The sequence below is a fragment of the Mirounga angustirostris genome, unplaced genomic scaffold (genome assembly GCF_029215605.1).
Source record: "Mirounga angustirostris isolate CCGP_5_RB_7025 unplaced genomic scaffold, mMirAng1.0.hap1 SCAF_1, whole genome shotgun sequence".
NCBI lineage: Eukaryota > Metazoa > Chordata > Mammalia > Carnivora > Phocidae > Mirounga > Mirounga angustirostris.
In genome coordinates, this window is record NW_026991709.1 from 57,937,450 (window position 1) to 57,954,390 (window position 16,941).

Here is a 16,941-nt window from a genome sequence, read left to right on the forward strand (position 1 = left end):
TTGAGTACTCCTTCCTTTGATTGCTCTGGCATTGTGTACCTACCTCCATTACAGCATCAGTACTGGGTTTTCATGATCTGCCTTTCCTTGCTGGTTTCTTGTTATGTCTTACTATAAACTTTAAATCCCAGACCAGTTTCTTGGTCACCCTTGGTTTCTCATCACCCAGGTGGCAACTGCTGCCTTCTGTGTACTGTTTTCCCCATGATGTGGGTAGGGTTCCTTCTTCCTTCATTTTTAAATCACTATTAATCACATGAAGGCTGTTGTATATAACAGACTTTAACTAAATGCTAACAGAGAGGCATCCTTAATTCGAGAATTTTTTAGCTACCCCATCATGGAGAATTTACAACCACCCAACTTTCTTTTTGTAGCTAAGGCCTAGTCTACTTCTCTTACCTGGTTCCTCAAGGGTCCCCAGATTCCCGTCATTGGAGCCCAGAAACAGAACTTTTTTAAAAAAATTATGCTGACCATTTTGGTTCCCTTTATTTTGATATTCCCAATGCATTTTATGACCTGAGCTTTACCTTTACTCTCTAAACTGTGGGTTTATTTCCCTAAACAGAAAAAATTTCCCCTTCTGTGTCTTCCTGCTTCCAAATTGTAGAAAGGACTGAAGTAAGATTTAAACAAGCGATTTTTAAAATCTCTCCATTGCACTTGTATTCTCAAAGCTTAAATGTGGGGGCACCTGGGTGGCTCAGTTGGTTAAGTGTCCAACTCTTGATTTCTGCTCAGGTCATGACTCAGGGTCATGAAATCGAGCCCTGCATTGGGCTCCGTGGTCGGCCAGGAGTCTGCTGGAGATTCTCTTCCTCTCTCTCTGTTCCTCCCCTCCTCAAAAAAATAAATCTTTTTTTTTAAAAAAAAAAAAGCTTAAATGTGATATCCTTGACATGTGGTGACACTCAATTTTTAATAATATCCAATCCTTCCTTGAAGATAGTAATTAATTTCATGAATATTTCATGTGTTATTTCACTTTTTTATTTTGTCCTTTTTTTGAAGACTCCCATAAATTCCCTCTTGAACCCCAATTCTCACTCCAAACAAAACAAACTCTAAGGTCCACTTTGCGAGTGCTCTCATCAGCAAGCAAGGCAGGTCCACACTCCAGCTGGCTTCTTAGTAACACCCTACAGTCACTTAACTCTGAGTGTCTTAGTTTCCTTTTTTGTAAAATGAGGAAGTTGGTCTACCTATCTGCAGCTTCCTTCTTACCAGATAGGCCTCAAAGTCATGGGCCATGAGAAATGGGGTTGGACCCAAGAAGTAGAGAAGGCCGGCTAATTTTATTTGTAGCTCGAACCATCTGCTGCTGTTAACACTAACAAGCAGCTATTTGGTTCTTTAGTGATTGAAGATCTCAACACTCCATTTAAGAAATAAGTGAATACTGATTTTGGTTTAACCACCAAGAGAGTCTCACATTTCCTCTTTCCCTGAAACTAGACTATTAATATCCACCCTTATCTCGTTTGATAAACAAAATGTTTCTACCAAAACTAAGTGGCAGAAGTAGTACAATTCAAGTTTGGGAACGAAACATTTTTTTCTCTTTAATTTTAACAATTGTTTTCTTCCTTCTGTAATTGTCCTAAAATTACCCCAGAAAACCTAAAGAATTAATGAATGTAGAGACAGTTGAGTGGAAAAATTAAAGAAAAAAATACAGGATTACTATCTGAGGCTAGATTTTAGCTTTCTTCAAAATGTTAAAAGAATTAAGTTGAAGCACCATCTAGTGGTTCTCAATTATGTTTTGCTAAAGGTTGCTCCCAATTTTCCTCAATTTAGGGCCACAATTAATTTGTTGTGCATGTATATATGTATGCATATATGTGCTTAAGAAAGAAAAAATGTTTTTTATCTTTATGCAGGGCTAAGAGGTTGAGAGAGAGTAGCTATAGCTTTTTACTCTTCCAATCTGACATCACATAGAAAATGATGGCAGTGAAGAAGCATGAATTCAGATAAATCTCTTCCATGAATAATGGAGTCCTTTCATTTCAATGATGGCAGAAAAAAGGATTAACACAATAAAGCCCCATAGATTTCAGTTCCTCTGTTTCTCCTGATCAGATCCTCTCTTAAGAGCCCACAACAGTGTCTTTATCTTCCCAATCCTGTAATGCAGACATGTCCTCACATGTGTAGGGATTGGCTATTAGATGATTTTGCACATCTCTAGATTCCCAAGCCCTTTCCTATCACAAGTCCACAGTATCCTTCAGCTTTACATAACCAGCAATTCTTCTGGAACTATCATGGAGATGCTCTTATACCTATGATTGCTATCTTCTGAAGTTATGTCTGTTTCATAATCTCTATGGGAAGAATGAAAATAGAACATGAAAAATGCTCATGAATAGAGTATAACCAGTGTTGCAAGATTAACAGCAAACCTTGAATTTGGCAAAGTAGGTACTTGTGTTAACCAGGGTTAAGTTCAACTGTGTATGGAGTGAAACTCAAAATAACAGTGGCATGAACACAGTAGTGTATTTTCTCTCACATAAAAGAATCTTATGGTAGGTATTCTAGTGTTAGTATGACAACTCCATGGTCATTAGGACCCGGGATCCTTCTGTCTTTCTTTTCCATCATCTTAGTGTGTGGCTTCCATCCTCAATGCTATCCATGGCCCAAGTTGGCTGCTGGACCTCTAGTCATTACACCAGTGTTGTAGTCCAGGAGATAAGGAGGAAAAGCAAAAGAAGATCTCTTCTTTCTCTTTAAAGAGATATCCTAAAAATATCACACAAGATATATGCTTACACCTTATTTGCAAAAATTTTAATGGGTAGTCATATTCAGTTGCAAGGGAAACTGAGAAATGTCTTTTAGTTAAATGTGTCTCCATACAAAATAAAATTGGAATCATGTCTTTAAGCACTGTATCAGAGATCTAATACCACAATAATGCTGTGTAACAATCACAAAACCTCTGTAGCAACAATTGCTTAAATGACTAGGATCATCCGAGGGTCAGCTAGGCAGCTCTTCTGACCTTGATTGAGCTTCTCCCTTGTCTAAGAGATGACTAACTGTTGCATTATCTAGGCTGGCCTCAACAGTGAGGTGGCGAAGGGAACTAGGATGACCCAGCTCTGCTTTACATGTTTCTCATCCTCCAGCAGACTAGCCCAGGCACGTTCTCATGGACTAGCAACAGAAACACACAGGACTTCTTGAGATGTAAGCTCAGAACTGGTACACTGCCATTTCTGCCTCATTTGATTGGCTGAAGCAAATTACATGAGTTTGAGAAACATGCACTTGCTTTATGTTTCCAACTCAAAAAGTACTAACAAATTACATGGATTGAGGGAGGGAGAAAGATCTGGAGTCATGAATACAATCTACCACACAGAGAAAGGGGAAGATGAGCATTGGCTCAGGCAACTAGCAATCAGTGCCTCATTGTTTTTGAATCTGTGATTGAACTATGGTACTAGACTTTTTTTCCATTCTGTGCCCTGTTTTAAACATGAGGGAGTTATAATTAAAAAAAAAAAGAGAGAGAGAGAAAAGAGCTAATATAAGTTATATATGAAATTATTTACTGGTTGATTTCTTGGCTCATGTTCAGTTACTAATGAAATAGGTATTAATCTTAGCACTTGTCCTATTCTTTACTGTAGGCAGAAACTAGCTATCTGTACCCAAACCCTGACTCTATTTTGCTGAGGCAGCTACACTACATTCTCCAACTTCCATAAAAGTGTGGCCATGTGACAAATACTAGCCAATAGAATATGAACAGATGTCATTACTTCTCCAGGCCTGGTTCATAAAAACCTCCTACATAAAATCCCTCATTCTCTCTGTCTCTTTCCCATTCACCAGCTGAATGGAGAATACTCTGAGAAGGGCAGAGCTAGAGGATAAAATGCTACCTTAGAGCAGAACCACTCCTGTTCCCTGACCTAGATCCACCAACCTACCCTGGGATATGATGTGAGCAAGAATTAAACTTTTGTTGTATGAATGCACTGAGATTGGGAGGTTGTTTGTTTCAACAATTAGACTAACCTACCTATATGTTATCTTCCAGATAGTAGTCTGCATTCATTTTCTCCCTTTGGGCTTTGCTAAAAATAAAAGTAATAGCTTGAGGGGCACCTGGGTGGCTCAGAAGGTTAAGCGTCTGTGTTTGGCTCAGGTCATGATCCCAGGGTCCTGGGATCGAGCCCCGCATCGGGCTCCCTGCTCAGCGGGGAGCCTGCTTCTCCCCCTCCCTCTGCTTCTCTCCCTGCTCATGTTCTCTCTCTCTCTCTCTGTATCTCTGTGTCTCGAATGAATAATAATAAAAAAAAAGTAATAGCTTGAATCACCTGCCACCTTACACAAGAAATTTTTCCTTTAAATAAAAGGATACTTTTTACTATAGGATTACCATATGTACCAATGAAGATAGGGTTCCTGTTTACAGTGGCCCTAGAAGATGTTGGGGTTTCACCAAGAACTCTTATTCTTACCACCATTAATCCATTCCAACCTGGAGTACAGATGAGAGAGAATTGAGACAATGGAGCTCTAAAAGTTGAGGGGACATTCAGCACCAATGACTCTAAGAGCTCCTCATTTGGGATCACATTATAATTTCTTTGAAAATAAAGGTACTGCTAAAAATGACTCCTGGCCATTTATTCAATGACCAGGCCAAACATGCACTAATTGCTAGCAAGCAAGAAAGGGACGGGAAGTTGGCTACAGATCAACTGGAAGGCAGTGTTTGTAGTGGCTTCTGACATTGCAACATTATTTATCATCTTAAAGGGGCAGAGGAAACAAGAAGCACTATCCAAAGAACCCAAAGGGGTACAGAAAAACTGCAAAGCCTTGTAATTTGCCATTTGCTGAGCCATCTTCCTCTTTAGGCTAAGAAGCAGGGCTATTTTTTGTTTGCAAATAAGAACTCAGTAAGGCAAAGGAGAAAGTAGATGACTCATCCCAGGCATTTATAATGGCAGGCAGCAAGCTTTGGCGTGTGTATAAATACACATTGCTAAGACTTTGAAACAGGATTTGCCAACTATCACAGCGATTCACATAAACACAAAGGTATCAATTCGTAATAGGAGCAGTTGAGTTAGATGCTGAACCCAAAGGCTGATCTTCATGATGTCTCATCAAATCTAAATTGACTTCCAGATTTTTCAATTTCATGCTCTATGAAAAAAACATAAAATATATAATTAGTGCAATGAATACAAGCCTTCAGAGGCATAGAAACTAGGGAGTAAACACTTAAGAAGCACCAGTTGAACTTCATTTCCCCCACAGAATTCTTGAAGGGTGGCCCAGGACAGGTTATCTCTCAGGAAAGCACTGTAATGAAACAGAAACTTTTGCCCCAGTGCTGCAGGCATCTCTGCCTGGGCTCCCCGGTGTTAACAAAGCTTATACATCAAAGAAAGGGCTAGGGGAACAAACAATGTGCCAAAAAATGCATCAAGCTGTTCCCAGGACATTGTAAACTTAAAGCCTTCTAATGATGTTTTCTTTCTAATGAGTCTATATTTTTTTAGACTTCATTGCCTACCTGCAATCATTTATTCTCTGGAAGTAGATGAATCCCTCGATGACCAGGATAACCAAGAATAGAGAGAATTTCACATAGAGAATGATCAGTAAACGTGATGCTGGAAATTCCAGAGTTATGACACCTTAAAATACAGGCAACACAGCAGAGATAAAGAGCCATTTCAAGGATTCTTCTAATAAACAAAGTAGGGTCAATTGTTTAAAAGAGACCTTTAAAATATTCTTAAAAGTTCACAGACTATCATAATCAATACACCGTCTAGACTACAATTCAAATGCTGTTAAGATATCCTTTCATGACAGAGTTTAGGAACTGTGTCTGTGTTTTATAAAATGGCAGATTTTCAATATTTTCTAAATGAATAAATGCACAGTAAATGTTGTTAATACTTCCCAATTTTATAAGAAAAAAGGAAATATGCTTTCTAACTTCTTGTGTAAATGTTAGTCTTTTAGGGTATTGTTATTAATATTTTGAGCACTATCTGCTATTTTCCACACAGTGAAGTAATTTTGTCACTGAGTTGCTGTCACCCCTTTAATAGGGTATTTTATGTCTTCTTACTTTCATTTATTCATCTGTAAAATGGCCCCAAGAATTGTTAAAAAGATAAAATGAGACTAAGTAGGACTATCATTCTGAAGTTTATTTCTGCTATGAAAATGGTAACCAAAAGTAAACTTTAAGTACTATTCTGACTCTTGGCTCCAAAAGTCATGTCATCCTGTTAAATAAACTGCTCAAATACTAAACTAGAAGAATGTCAGACAATCTCCTTCCTATGCACTCTCAAGGAAGAAGAAGACATGGTCTCAGCCTGAGCTCAAAAGACTCACAATCCAATTGGAGACATCAGATCCATACAAATGAAAAGATCACTTATGAGAGAGTGAACATTGCTAACTAAGTGAGCATTACAGATTGTAAATCATCTCAGGAATAAGAAAACTGAATCAACTCCAACTGGGAGGTTAGGGTGAAGTGGGACTTGAACTGAGCCTTGCCAATAACAGGATTAAATAGGTTAAGAAAAGAAGGAAGAACTTCCCAAGGGAAAGAAACAATTTGAACAAAAATTTGAAGAATTCATTAACTTAAATCAAATGTGGTAGAGCATAGAGTCAGGTACATAGAGATGAATTCTGTGATGATCTGAACCTAATTCTGTAGCTATTTGTGTATGTCAGGCGCTGTGTCAGACTCTGGATATAGAAATGAAGAATATGGTTCTTACTCTTAAGGAGTTTACCTTACACTGGGAGTCAAAGAAGTTAGAGTCAGTTACAGGACTATGAAGTACTCAGAGGCATGCATGAGGCATTACATGAGCACAGAGTAGGAACAGCTAAGCCAAACTGCAGGGTGAAAGAAAATTATCCCAGTTTTTTTTTTTTATTTTATTACGTTATGTTAATCACCATACATTACATCATTAGTTTTTGATGTAGTGTTCCATGATTCATTGTTTGCATATAACACCCAGTGCTCCATTCAGTACGTGCCCTCTTTAATACCCATCACCAGGCTAACCCATCCCCCCACCCCCTTCCCCTCTAGAACCCTCAGTTTGTTTCTCAGAGTCCATAATTTCTCATGGTTCATCTCCCCCTCCAATTTTCCCCCCTTCATTTTTCCCTTCCTGCTATATTCTCCTTCTTCTTCTTCTTCTTCTTCTTCTTCTTCTTCTTCTTCTTCTTCTTCTTCTTCTTCTTCTTCTTCTTTTCTTCTTCTTCTTTAACATATAATGTATTATTTGTTTCAGAGGTACAGGTCTGTGATTCAGCAATCTTACACAATTCACAGCGCTCACCATAACACATACCCTCCCCAATGTCTATCACCTAGCCACCCCATCCCTACCCCCCATCACTCCAGCAACCCTGTTTGTTTCCTGAGATTAAGAATTCCTCATATCAGTGAGATCATACATGTCTTTCTCTGATTGACTTATTTCACCCAGAAAATTATCCCAGTTTCTAAGCCTTAAAACTTCAATAGGAGGGGTGCCTGGGTGGCTGTTAGTTAAGCATCCAACTCTTAATTTCAGCTCAGGTTCTGATCTCAGGGTCATGAGATCAAGCCCTGCGATAGGCTCTATGCTCAACAGGGATTCTCTCCCTCCCTCTGCCTTCCCCCCAAACTTACTCCTTCTAACTTTCTCTCTCAAATAAATAAATAAATCTAAAAAAAAAAAAAACTTCAATAGGAATTGAGCAAACAGAAGAAGAGAGTATGAGGAAAGAAGTACATTGTAGAGAGATAGAAATTGCATGTACAGAAGAATAAGAAAGGATAACACTTTTGAGGAGCCCAAAAAGGCCTACATGCATGATGGGGGCTGAAGATTAGCAAAACTTGAGGCTAAGGAGAGTGGCAGATTAAAGGGGTTTAGCTTTCCAAGAGACAAAGAGAAGCGACTGGGGGTATTTAAGTAGGGAGGGGCATGTTTTTCATTTTAGAAAAGTCACACTGGTAACAGTGTAGGTGATAAATTGGAAGGAGTTAAGTTAGGAGCCAGAAGACCTGTTACAAGAATACTGTAATAATTCCAGTGAGAGAGGACCATGTGCTCAACTAACGCGAAGGAAAGAAAAAGGTCTAGATTTAAGAAAAAAAATTAAGAAAAAAATTTAAGATAAAATCAACAGAACATAGTGACTGATTTTGAATATGGGAAATAGGAAAGAGTGATATTGTAGGATATCTTCAATTTTCTGGCTTGAGTCATTTATCAAGACAAAATATAAGTATGGAGCTTATGAAGGGGTAGAGAAGAGGAATTCCTTTTTAGGAATATGCAAGTTGAGGTGCCTTTGATTCATTCAAGTGCATGTGAAGCCATTCATTTAGAAATTGGTTCTAACCATGGCATAGCCAAGGAGAGAAACCTGGGCTAAAAATACAGATTTGAGGATCAAGAGTTAGGCAGCAGTTGAAGCCATAGGTATGGATGAGATCCTTCAAGGAATAGGGATAAAGGTGAAAAGAAAATAGAGTCAATGATGGAACTGAGAGAAATGCCTTCCTTCATGGAATGAATAGGTGGAAAACTATTTAAGAAGAACTAAGAAGTCTAAAATTGCTGCAGAAGTTTTGTAAAAAAACAAACAAGAAAACACAATATAAATTAAAGGACAAAGTCATCTAAGTCTAATCCTTTTGTCATAGTAACTATTAGATTTATCTTATAACTGATGCTCCTCAGGACAGAAAATGGAAAAACTGATGATGTGGTTTTCTCCTCCTAAGTTTTGATCAGAAAGATTAAATCAGTAATATCAGAATGAAATGTCTATCCTGAAGGGTGCCACTTTGGACAAACATAAATAAAAAGCATAAGATGGCATTCAGGTTGAACAAACTGGACTTTTTAAAGCTATTTTTTATTTGGAGAATCACAAAGTCAGTAAAACCAACAGATCTTCCTTCCTTCCTACTGAGTCACACATATACTACCAAACAGTCCCACTATGAACTTTGCTCACAGATTTTATTTCTGTACGTCCTACCTAATTATGAGGATTAAATGAAGAAGTTCACTGCTTTTGCCCATCGTTAGTGTAAAAATTAAGCCCTGCAACCTATGATTTTTCTCCAATATAGAAGCTTCAGCTCTCCCATAAACACTTATAATGCATCCATGACTGGGAGGGCTTTGCTGAGAAAGGATTAGGGGCATCAGGTACCACATACTGTAACCCAGGCGAATGGTGGGGAGCTCATCACTTTAAAGTGAGCAGAACAAGCTGTGGGGGGCTAAGTTGTTGCATTTCACAGCCAAATCAAGATCCCACAACTGCAGGAAGCAAGTGGGGGTGGATTTTAGAACAGATCTGAGAGGCAGTTAAATCCATGCTCCTTCCACCACTGCAGGTGGCTCCCCACCCTAGGCAACTTGGGCAAGGCTCAGAGGCCAGCAGCAACATAGCTGCTTGGAGAACAGCTAGGGCTGGGTGTGGGTGAGCACACATGTGCCCAAGGGCAGGATGCTGAAGATGAACGCAGAAAGAAAAGAGGCTGGTGAGGACCATGTCTATGAGTGCTCTCTGCACTTCAGCTTGTGAACAGTCTAAGGCTTTAATATTTTGCTTGATACTTATTCTCAAGATCTGACTCTTCTTTTAAAGGAACCTACAATGTCGAAGAGGTTACTGCCTATGTTCTCCTCTAGGATTTTGATGGTTTCCTGTCTCACATTGAGGTCTTTCATCCACTTTGAGTTTATCTTTGTGAATGGTGTTAGAGAATTGTCGAGTTTCATTCTTCTGCACATGGCTATCCAATTTTCCCAGCACCATTTATTGAAGAGACTGTCTTTTTTCCATTGCATATTTTTCCCTGCTTTGTCGAAGATTATTTGACCATAGAGTTGAGGGTCCATATCTGGGCTCTCTATTCTGTTCCACTGATCTATGTCTGTTTTTGTGCCAGTACCATGCTGTCTTGGTGGACAGCTTGAATATAGCTTGAAATCAGGCAACGTGATGCCCCAGCTTTGTTTTTCTTTTTCAACATTTCCTTGGCAATTTGGGGTCTTTTCTGATTCCATACAAATTTTAGGATTGTTACAACACTTTGAAAATGTCATTGGAATTTTGATCTGGATGGTGTTGAAGGTATAGATTGCTCTGGGCAGCAGAGACATTTTAACAATGTTTAGTCTTCCGATCCATGAGCATGGAATGTTTTTCCATCTTTTTGTGTCTTCTTCAATTTCTTTCATGAGTGTTTTGTAGTTCCTGGAGTATAGATCCTTTGCCTCTTTGGTTAGGTTTATTCCGAGGTATCTTATGGGTTTGGTGCTATTGTAAATGGAATTGTTTCTCTAATTTCTCTTTCTACAGTTGTGTTGTTAGTGTATAAGAAAGCAACTGATTTCTGTGCATTGATTTTGTATCCTGCCACATTACTGAATTGCTGTATGAGGTCTAGTAATTTGGGGGTGGAGTCTTTTGGGTTTTCCACATAAAGTATCATGTTTTTGCGAAAAAAGAGAGTTTGACTTTTTCTTTGCCAATTTGAATACCTTTTATTTCTTTTTGTTGTCTGATTGCTGTTGCTAGGACTTCTAGTACTATGTTGAACAATAGTGGCGAGAGTGGGCATCCTTGACGTGTTCCTGATCTTAAGGGAAAGGCTTTCAGCTTTTCCCCATTGAGGATGATATTCGCTGTGGGTTTTTCATAGTTGGATTTTATGAACTTGAGGAATGTTCCCTCTATCCCTATACTCTGAAGAGTTTTAATCAGGAAAGGATGTTGTATTTTGTCAAATGCTTTTTCTGCATCAATTGAGAGGACCATATGGTTCTCTCTCCTCTTGTTAATGTGTTCTATCACATTGATTGATTTGTGAATGTTGAACCACTCTGGCATGCCGGGGATAAATCCCACTTGTTCGGGGTGGGGGTGATCATTTAACTGAGGGTTTTAGAGGGGAGGGGGATGGGGGGATGGGTTAGCCCGGTGGTGGGTATTAAGGAGGGCACCTATTGCATGGAGCACTGGGTGTCATATGAAAATAATGAATCATGGAACATTACATCAAAAAACTAATGATGTACTATATGATGACTAACATAATATAAAATTAGATTAAATTTAAAAAATAAAAAATAAAGGAACCTACGAGCTGATCAATTAAACATATGCATTTTAACAAGGACAGACCCCAGAGAAGTAACTCCAAAGATGAGGATCCCAAACACCATGGATAGACTGTTCTTTCACCTTGCTCTGCTCTATGACCCTCCAGCAATCCCCCTTCACCTGGGATGAGACTTCTTATGTGAAGGCAGTTATTCACCCTTTCCTAATCCTCTTCTTTCTCTTTTCATATCCCTCCCCCACACTCAGTGGGTTGGTACCTATCCAAAAAATAAAATCTCCACACACCCTCTGATCAGCTATGGTGATTTCACCTCCTGCTTCACACAGAGAGACAGCGGGTAGTCTCATACTTGTTCCAGAACCAGCACTGATGTTCCAGCATTGCTGCATCCTGTGTCTATGACTCCCCTCCAGCCTCCTGCAGCCTTCTGCACATAGACAAATCCCTTTTCCTTTCTGTTCTTAGTGCCATACCGTAGTTTAAGACCCTATCACCACACACCTGGATCACTACAGAAGCCTACTACCATCTGTCTCTCTCTCAAAACTCTCCTCTCCTCAGCTCATACCTTACCTTGCAGCCAGGTACATGATTCTGTAACCCAGGGGTGATCCTCTCCACTCTGACACCCTTCAGAGATCTCTCACTGCCTGAAGACAACACTTACATGTCTTTGTACTGGCTTTGAAAGCCCTCTTTTTCACATTGACTCACCTTGGTAACCTTATCATCCCTGTGTCATCCCCACACTTCAGAAAGGAAACAGCAAGCACAAGTGCATATCTAGGTCTTCCCTCAATGGTTCTTGGAGTCTGGGATGCCTACACAGCACCCTCTGTCTATGAAAACGCTCTTCTTCCTTCAAGAGCCAATTCCCATGCTGCATCCTCCTTGAAGCCTTCCCAGAGCCTTGGTGCTCTCTCTCCCTCCTCTACATTCCCAGCACACTTGCTGTGAGGGCTTATCTCCTCTATTTTATAGGGTATCTGTGCTTATTTCTGGGCTCCCCCACAAAACTGAACCCCCTTAGGGTGCTTTGGCAGTCTAGCTCACCTTGCTCATCTCTGTGCTCCCCACAAAGCCTGGCACAGTGCCTGATAGAGAGAGCTCCATAATCTTCCCATGGAATTGAACTGCTTTGGGGGAGGAGGACCGGGGTCATTCAGGGTCCCCCACACCGCAGCATTCAGATCACCATACTCTTCAACTGGGCTCAAGGCTGGCCCCCTGACCAGACCATCAACTATGTTTCTAAAGAAATTCCATACTTCCTCCCTTTAGTTTTGGCCTCTAGAAAAAAATTAAAAATCATATTACCTTCCAAAGGAGATGTGAGCCTGCTCTGCTTTCCTTCCACAGCTGAACTATATGGTGAAGCTAGAAAATATTCTGAGAAAAGTAAAAGAAATCAATTTTAGGTGCCTAAAAGGAGTGCAAGCCACTGTGTATTCACAAATCTTACAGACACCATGATAGAAAATCAGTTAACCATAACTAAATTCCATTAAAAGCTTTGCAAAGCAGAAATTAGAAGTTTTTCCATCATTAAATGAAAAAAACATGTTAACACTTGAAGGTTACATTATAATTTCTTAATCAAGATTTCCCATTTATGAAACACCTTGCTGTAATTGACAACAATTTGTCCAAGGTAACCCTGCTTCCACCTCTTTCCTAGCCACAGTGGATTGGTCCATCATGGGTACCTCACATGAGCTGGGCTGAGTAGTGCTTTCTCCAGATGCTACCCTCAGGATGAAAGTTGTTTAATCCAGTGGTGGCCTCACCCAGCTGCACAAATGATTTACTTTCAGGAGAATTTGGAACCAAATTGAGAAGTATATTTCATCCCTCTTTTCCCCCATTTTTCCTACTGTGACTGCTAATTTTATATGTTAACTTGGCTTGGACATCATTCCCAGGTATTCAGTTAAATATTATTGTAGATGTTTCTGACATTCTGATATTTTTTAGAAAAGATTAACATTTAAATGAGTAGACTTTCAGTAAAGTAAATTACCCTCCATATGTGAATGGGCCTTTTCAAATCAGTTGAAGTCCTTGATTGAAAAAAGAGTGACCTGCTGGGAAAGTGAGTTCTATAGCAGACTGCCTTGAGACTCAAACTGCTACTCTTCCCTGGGTCTCTAGGGCTGGCCCACCCTGCAGATTCTGGACTTGCCAAGCCTCTGCAATCATGTGAGCCAATTCTTTAAATCTCTCTCTCTCTCTCTCCCCCACTCCCTTCCTCCACCCTACTATCTCTCTATGATTCTGTTACTCTGAGGAACGCTGACTAATGCACCCATCTTGGAAAGAATGAAGCAGAGCAAAGAGAGATAGAATGATACTCCTCACCTAGTTCAAGTTTCTAACACCATAGTTCCTGAAACACACATGCATCCTGAAACACACAACCCCGGTCTTCCCTTGGGTTCTACAGAGTTTCTGACAAAGTAATCCTAATTTACTTCAAATATGGGTTCTGAAAAAAATTCTGTATTCAAGTAATTCTTGTAAAAATAACATTCTTTTTAAATTACGATTTATTCTATGGAATATTCTCTGTGTGCTTGAGAAGAATGTATTCTGCTGTTGTTGGAAGGAATGTTCTGTACATGTCTATTTGGCCATTTGGTCTACAGTTTGTTCAAGTGTACTGTTTCCTTATAGATTTTATGTCAGAATACTCTATCCATTTTTCAATGTGGGGTATTAAGTTCCCTACAACTGCTGTAATTTTTTCTATTTCTCCTTCAGTTCTGTTAATATCTGCTCTACCTATTTAGGTGCTCTGATGTTGGATGCATAAATATTTGCAAGTGTTATATCCTCTTGATGAATTGACTCCTTTACCATTAGATAGTGACATTCTTTGTCTTTAGTTAAAGAGTTTTACTTAAAGTCTATTTTCTCTAAGTATAGCTATCCCTACTTTTTTTGGTTTTCATTGACATAGAACACCTTTTTCCATCCCTTAACTTTCAACCTACATGTATCCTTAAAGGTTAAGTCAGTCTCCAGTAGGTAGCATATTGTTGAATCTTACCACTTCATCCATTCAGACACTATGTACCTTTTGATTGGAGAGTTTAGTTCATTTATATGAGGATAACTAATGAGGATGTACTTCTATTGCCATTTTGTTGTCATTTTGTTCATTGTTTTCTGACTATTTTGAAGTTCCTTTCTTCCTGTCTTGCTGTTCCTTTGTGATTTGGTCATTTTTTGTAGTGATATGCTTTGATTCCTTTTTCTATATTTTTTGTGTATTTATCAGATGTTTTTCTTTGTGGTTACTAGGAAGCTTACATAAAACACTTTATAGTTATTTTAAGCTGATTACAACTTAGTGCATTACATACAATACTCAATACTCCTACTTTTACATCTCCTCCCCCCATTTTACGTTATTGATGTCACAATTTACACATTTTGGTTTGTTTATTCACTAACAGATTATTATAGCTATACTTATTTTTCATACTTTTCTTTTTAGCATTTGTTCTAGAGTTAAAAGTGATTTACACAACACCATTACAGTATTAGGCTGATCTGTGTATTTAATTATATATTTGCCTTTACCAGTATGTTTTATTTTTCATATGTCTTCATGTCGCTGATTAGCATTCTGTCATTAAATTTGAAGAGCTCCCTTTAGAATTTCTCGTAAGCAGGTCTAGTACTGACAGATTTTATCAGCTTCTGTTTTTTTTTTTTTTAAGGAAAGTGATTATCTCACCTTAATTTCTGGGTTGTCAAGTAGAGTATTCTTCCATGGCAGGCTTTTTCTTTCAGCACTTTGAATATATCATCCCCCTCTTCTGGTCTGCAAGGTCTCTGCTGAGAAATCTGCTAGTTTTATGGGGCTCCCTTATATGTGATGAGTCACCTTTCCCCTGCTGCTTTCAAAAGTCTCTCTTTTCCATTTGGCTATAATGTGTCTCAGTGACGATTTCTTTATAGTCAGTCGAGTTATTTGGGGTTCTGGATTTTGACGTTCATTCCCCACACCCACTGCCCCCAAAGTTTTAGGAAGTTGTCTCTCACAATTACTTTAAATTAGCTTTCTCCTTCTTTCTCTTTTATGTCCATCTGGGGCTCCCATAATGCCTATATTATTTTGTTTGTTGGTGTATCATAAGACCCATAGACATTCATCACTCACTCATTTTTTTGTTCTTGCTTTTTATCTCTGACTAGATGATTTCAAATTATGTCTATGTGTTCACTAATTCTTTCTTCCACTTGAAGCTCTCTGTTGAATTTTTCAGTGCAGTCATTACATTATTCAGCCCCAGAATTTGTGTTTGTTTCTTTTCATGACTTCTATCTTTTCTTGAAACTTCCTTTTGTTTACGTATTGTTTTCCAGATTTTATTTAATTATCTATCTTTTCTTGTAGCTCACTGAATTTACTTACATAGACTATTTTTTATTTCTTTGTCAGGCATGCAGATCTCCATTTCTTTGAGATCAGCCATGGGGGCTTTATTTTGTTCCTTTGGTGGTGTCATGTTTCCTTTTTTTTGAAATTTTGCATTGCTATTGCCTTCACATTTGTAGAAGCTGCCACTTTCCCCAGTCTTTATTGACTGGCTTCAGAAAAAGATCTTTACCTGGCAGCCCAGTTAGAGATTCTGGGAAGTGTTTCAGACCTTTCCTAAAGATGCATTCCTTCTCCATACTCCTGACTCCTTCTTGGGGTGGAAGTCTTAAGATTGTGTGTCTTCTCTCAAACCTACAAACCAGACACAATTCTGAAAGTCTGTCATTTATTTACACTAAGGAAGTGCCCTGAAGTTTTCAGGGCTGTGTGCCATCTCCCAATTCAGTAGAATAAAGTTACTGCTGTTACCCATGCACTCTATCTAAGGAGGTCCACATCATCTGTGGTATAGTGATGCTGGTCACAGAGAAGATGATACAATTCTGTAGTACCAAGACAAAGTGAAAGCACTTAACAGTCACAGGCAAAGTAGATAATCATAAACATTAGCAAGGCCAGAATGGCAAACAAGAGACTCTGATCTGATGGATTTTGGCAAAAGCTAAGTAAGCCTTAGTGTTCTTAGGGGTAAGATAAAAGAGCAGCCAAAGAGGGTGCGGTTATATATAACTAAATCAAGGATAAATGGGTATCTTAGTTTTGTCAGCTGCAACAAAAACGCCATAGAGTGGCTTAGATAACAAACATTTTTTTCCTTACAGTTCTAGTGGCCGAGAAGTCTAATATCAAAGCACCAGCAGATATGGTGTCCAGTGAAAGCCCACTTCCTGGCTTGTAGACAGCTGCCTTCTCACTGTATTCTCACATGTGAGAGCCAGAGAGAGAGAGAAAAAAAGAAAGCAAGCTCTCTTGGGTGTCCTCTTATAAGGGTACTAATCCAAGAGCTCCACCCTCATGACAAAATTCCTCCCAAAGCCTCATCTCCATCTCCAAATACCATCACCTTGGAGATTAGGCACCAACATATGAATTTTGGAGGACACATTCAGTCCATAGCAGTGAGTAAAGACTCAGGTTAGTTGCCATAATGGAAAATGATGATCCTTCACCAGGTTACTATACTCAAACCAGTTCTCAGACTCAAAACCACATAATTATGAGTTCATATTCCAAAATTACAAAACACAGGGGAAAAAATGCAATCACAAAATGAGATAATACACTTTTTATTGGCTGCTCTCCTTTATTCCTTAACAGAAGAATAAGATTCAGAATTCAGAATTTGGAATTATTGAATGTAGGGTATAAAATAAATGTATTGAGA

At 38.9% G+C, this 16,941-nt stretch overlaps 1 protein-coding gene across 1 annotated transcript in view; it reads right to left on the minus strand.

Annotated features, from left to right (window-relative positions):
* Window positions 1–2,242: 2,242 nt before the first annotated feature.
* LOC135364202 (cell surface glycoprotein CD200 receptor 2-like) overlaps window positions 2,243–16,941 on the minus strand; it is a 47,013-nt gene continuing 32,314 nt past the window's right edge. Inside the window, exons 5-6 of the mRNA XM_064589483.1 lie at window positions 5,555–5,678; window positions 2,243–2,333 (exon numbers count right to left, since the gene is read on the minus strand). Coding sequence (XP_064445553.1) covers window positions 2,243–2,333; window positions 5,555–5,678 — 215 coding nt within the window. The remainder of the gene's footprint in view (window positions 2,334–5,554; window positions 5,679–16,941) is intronic.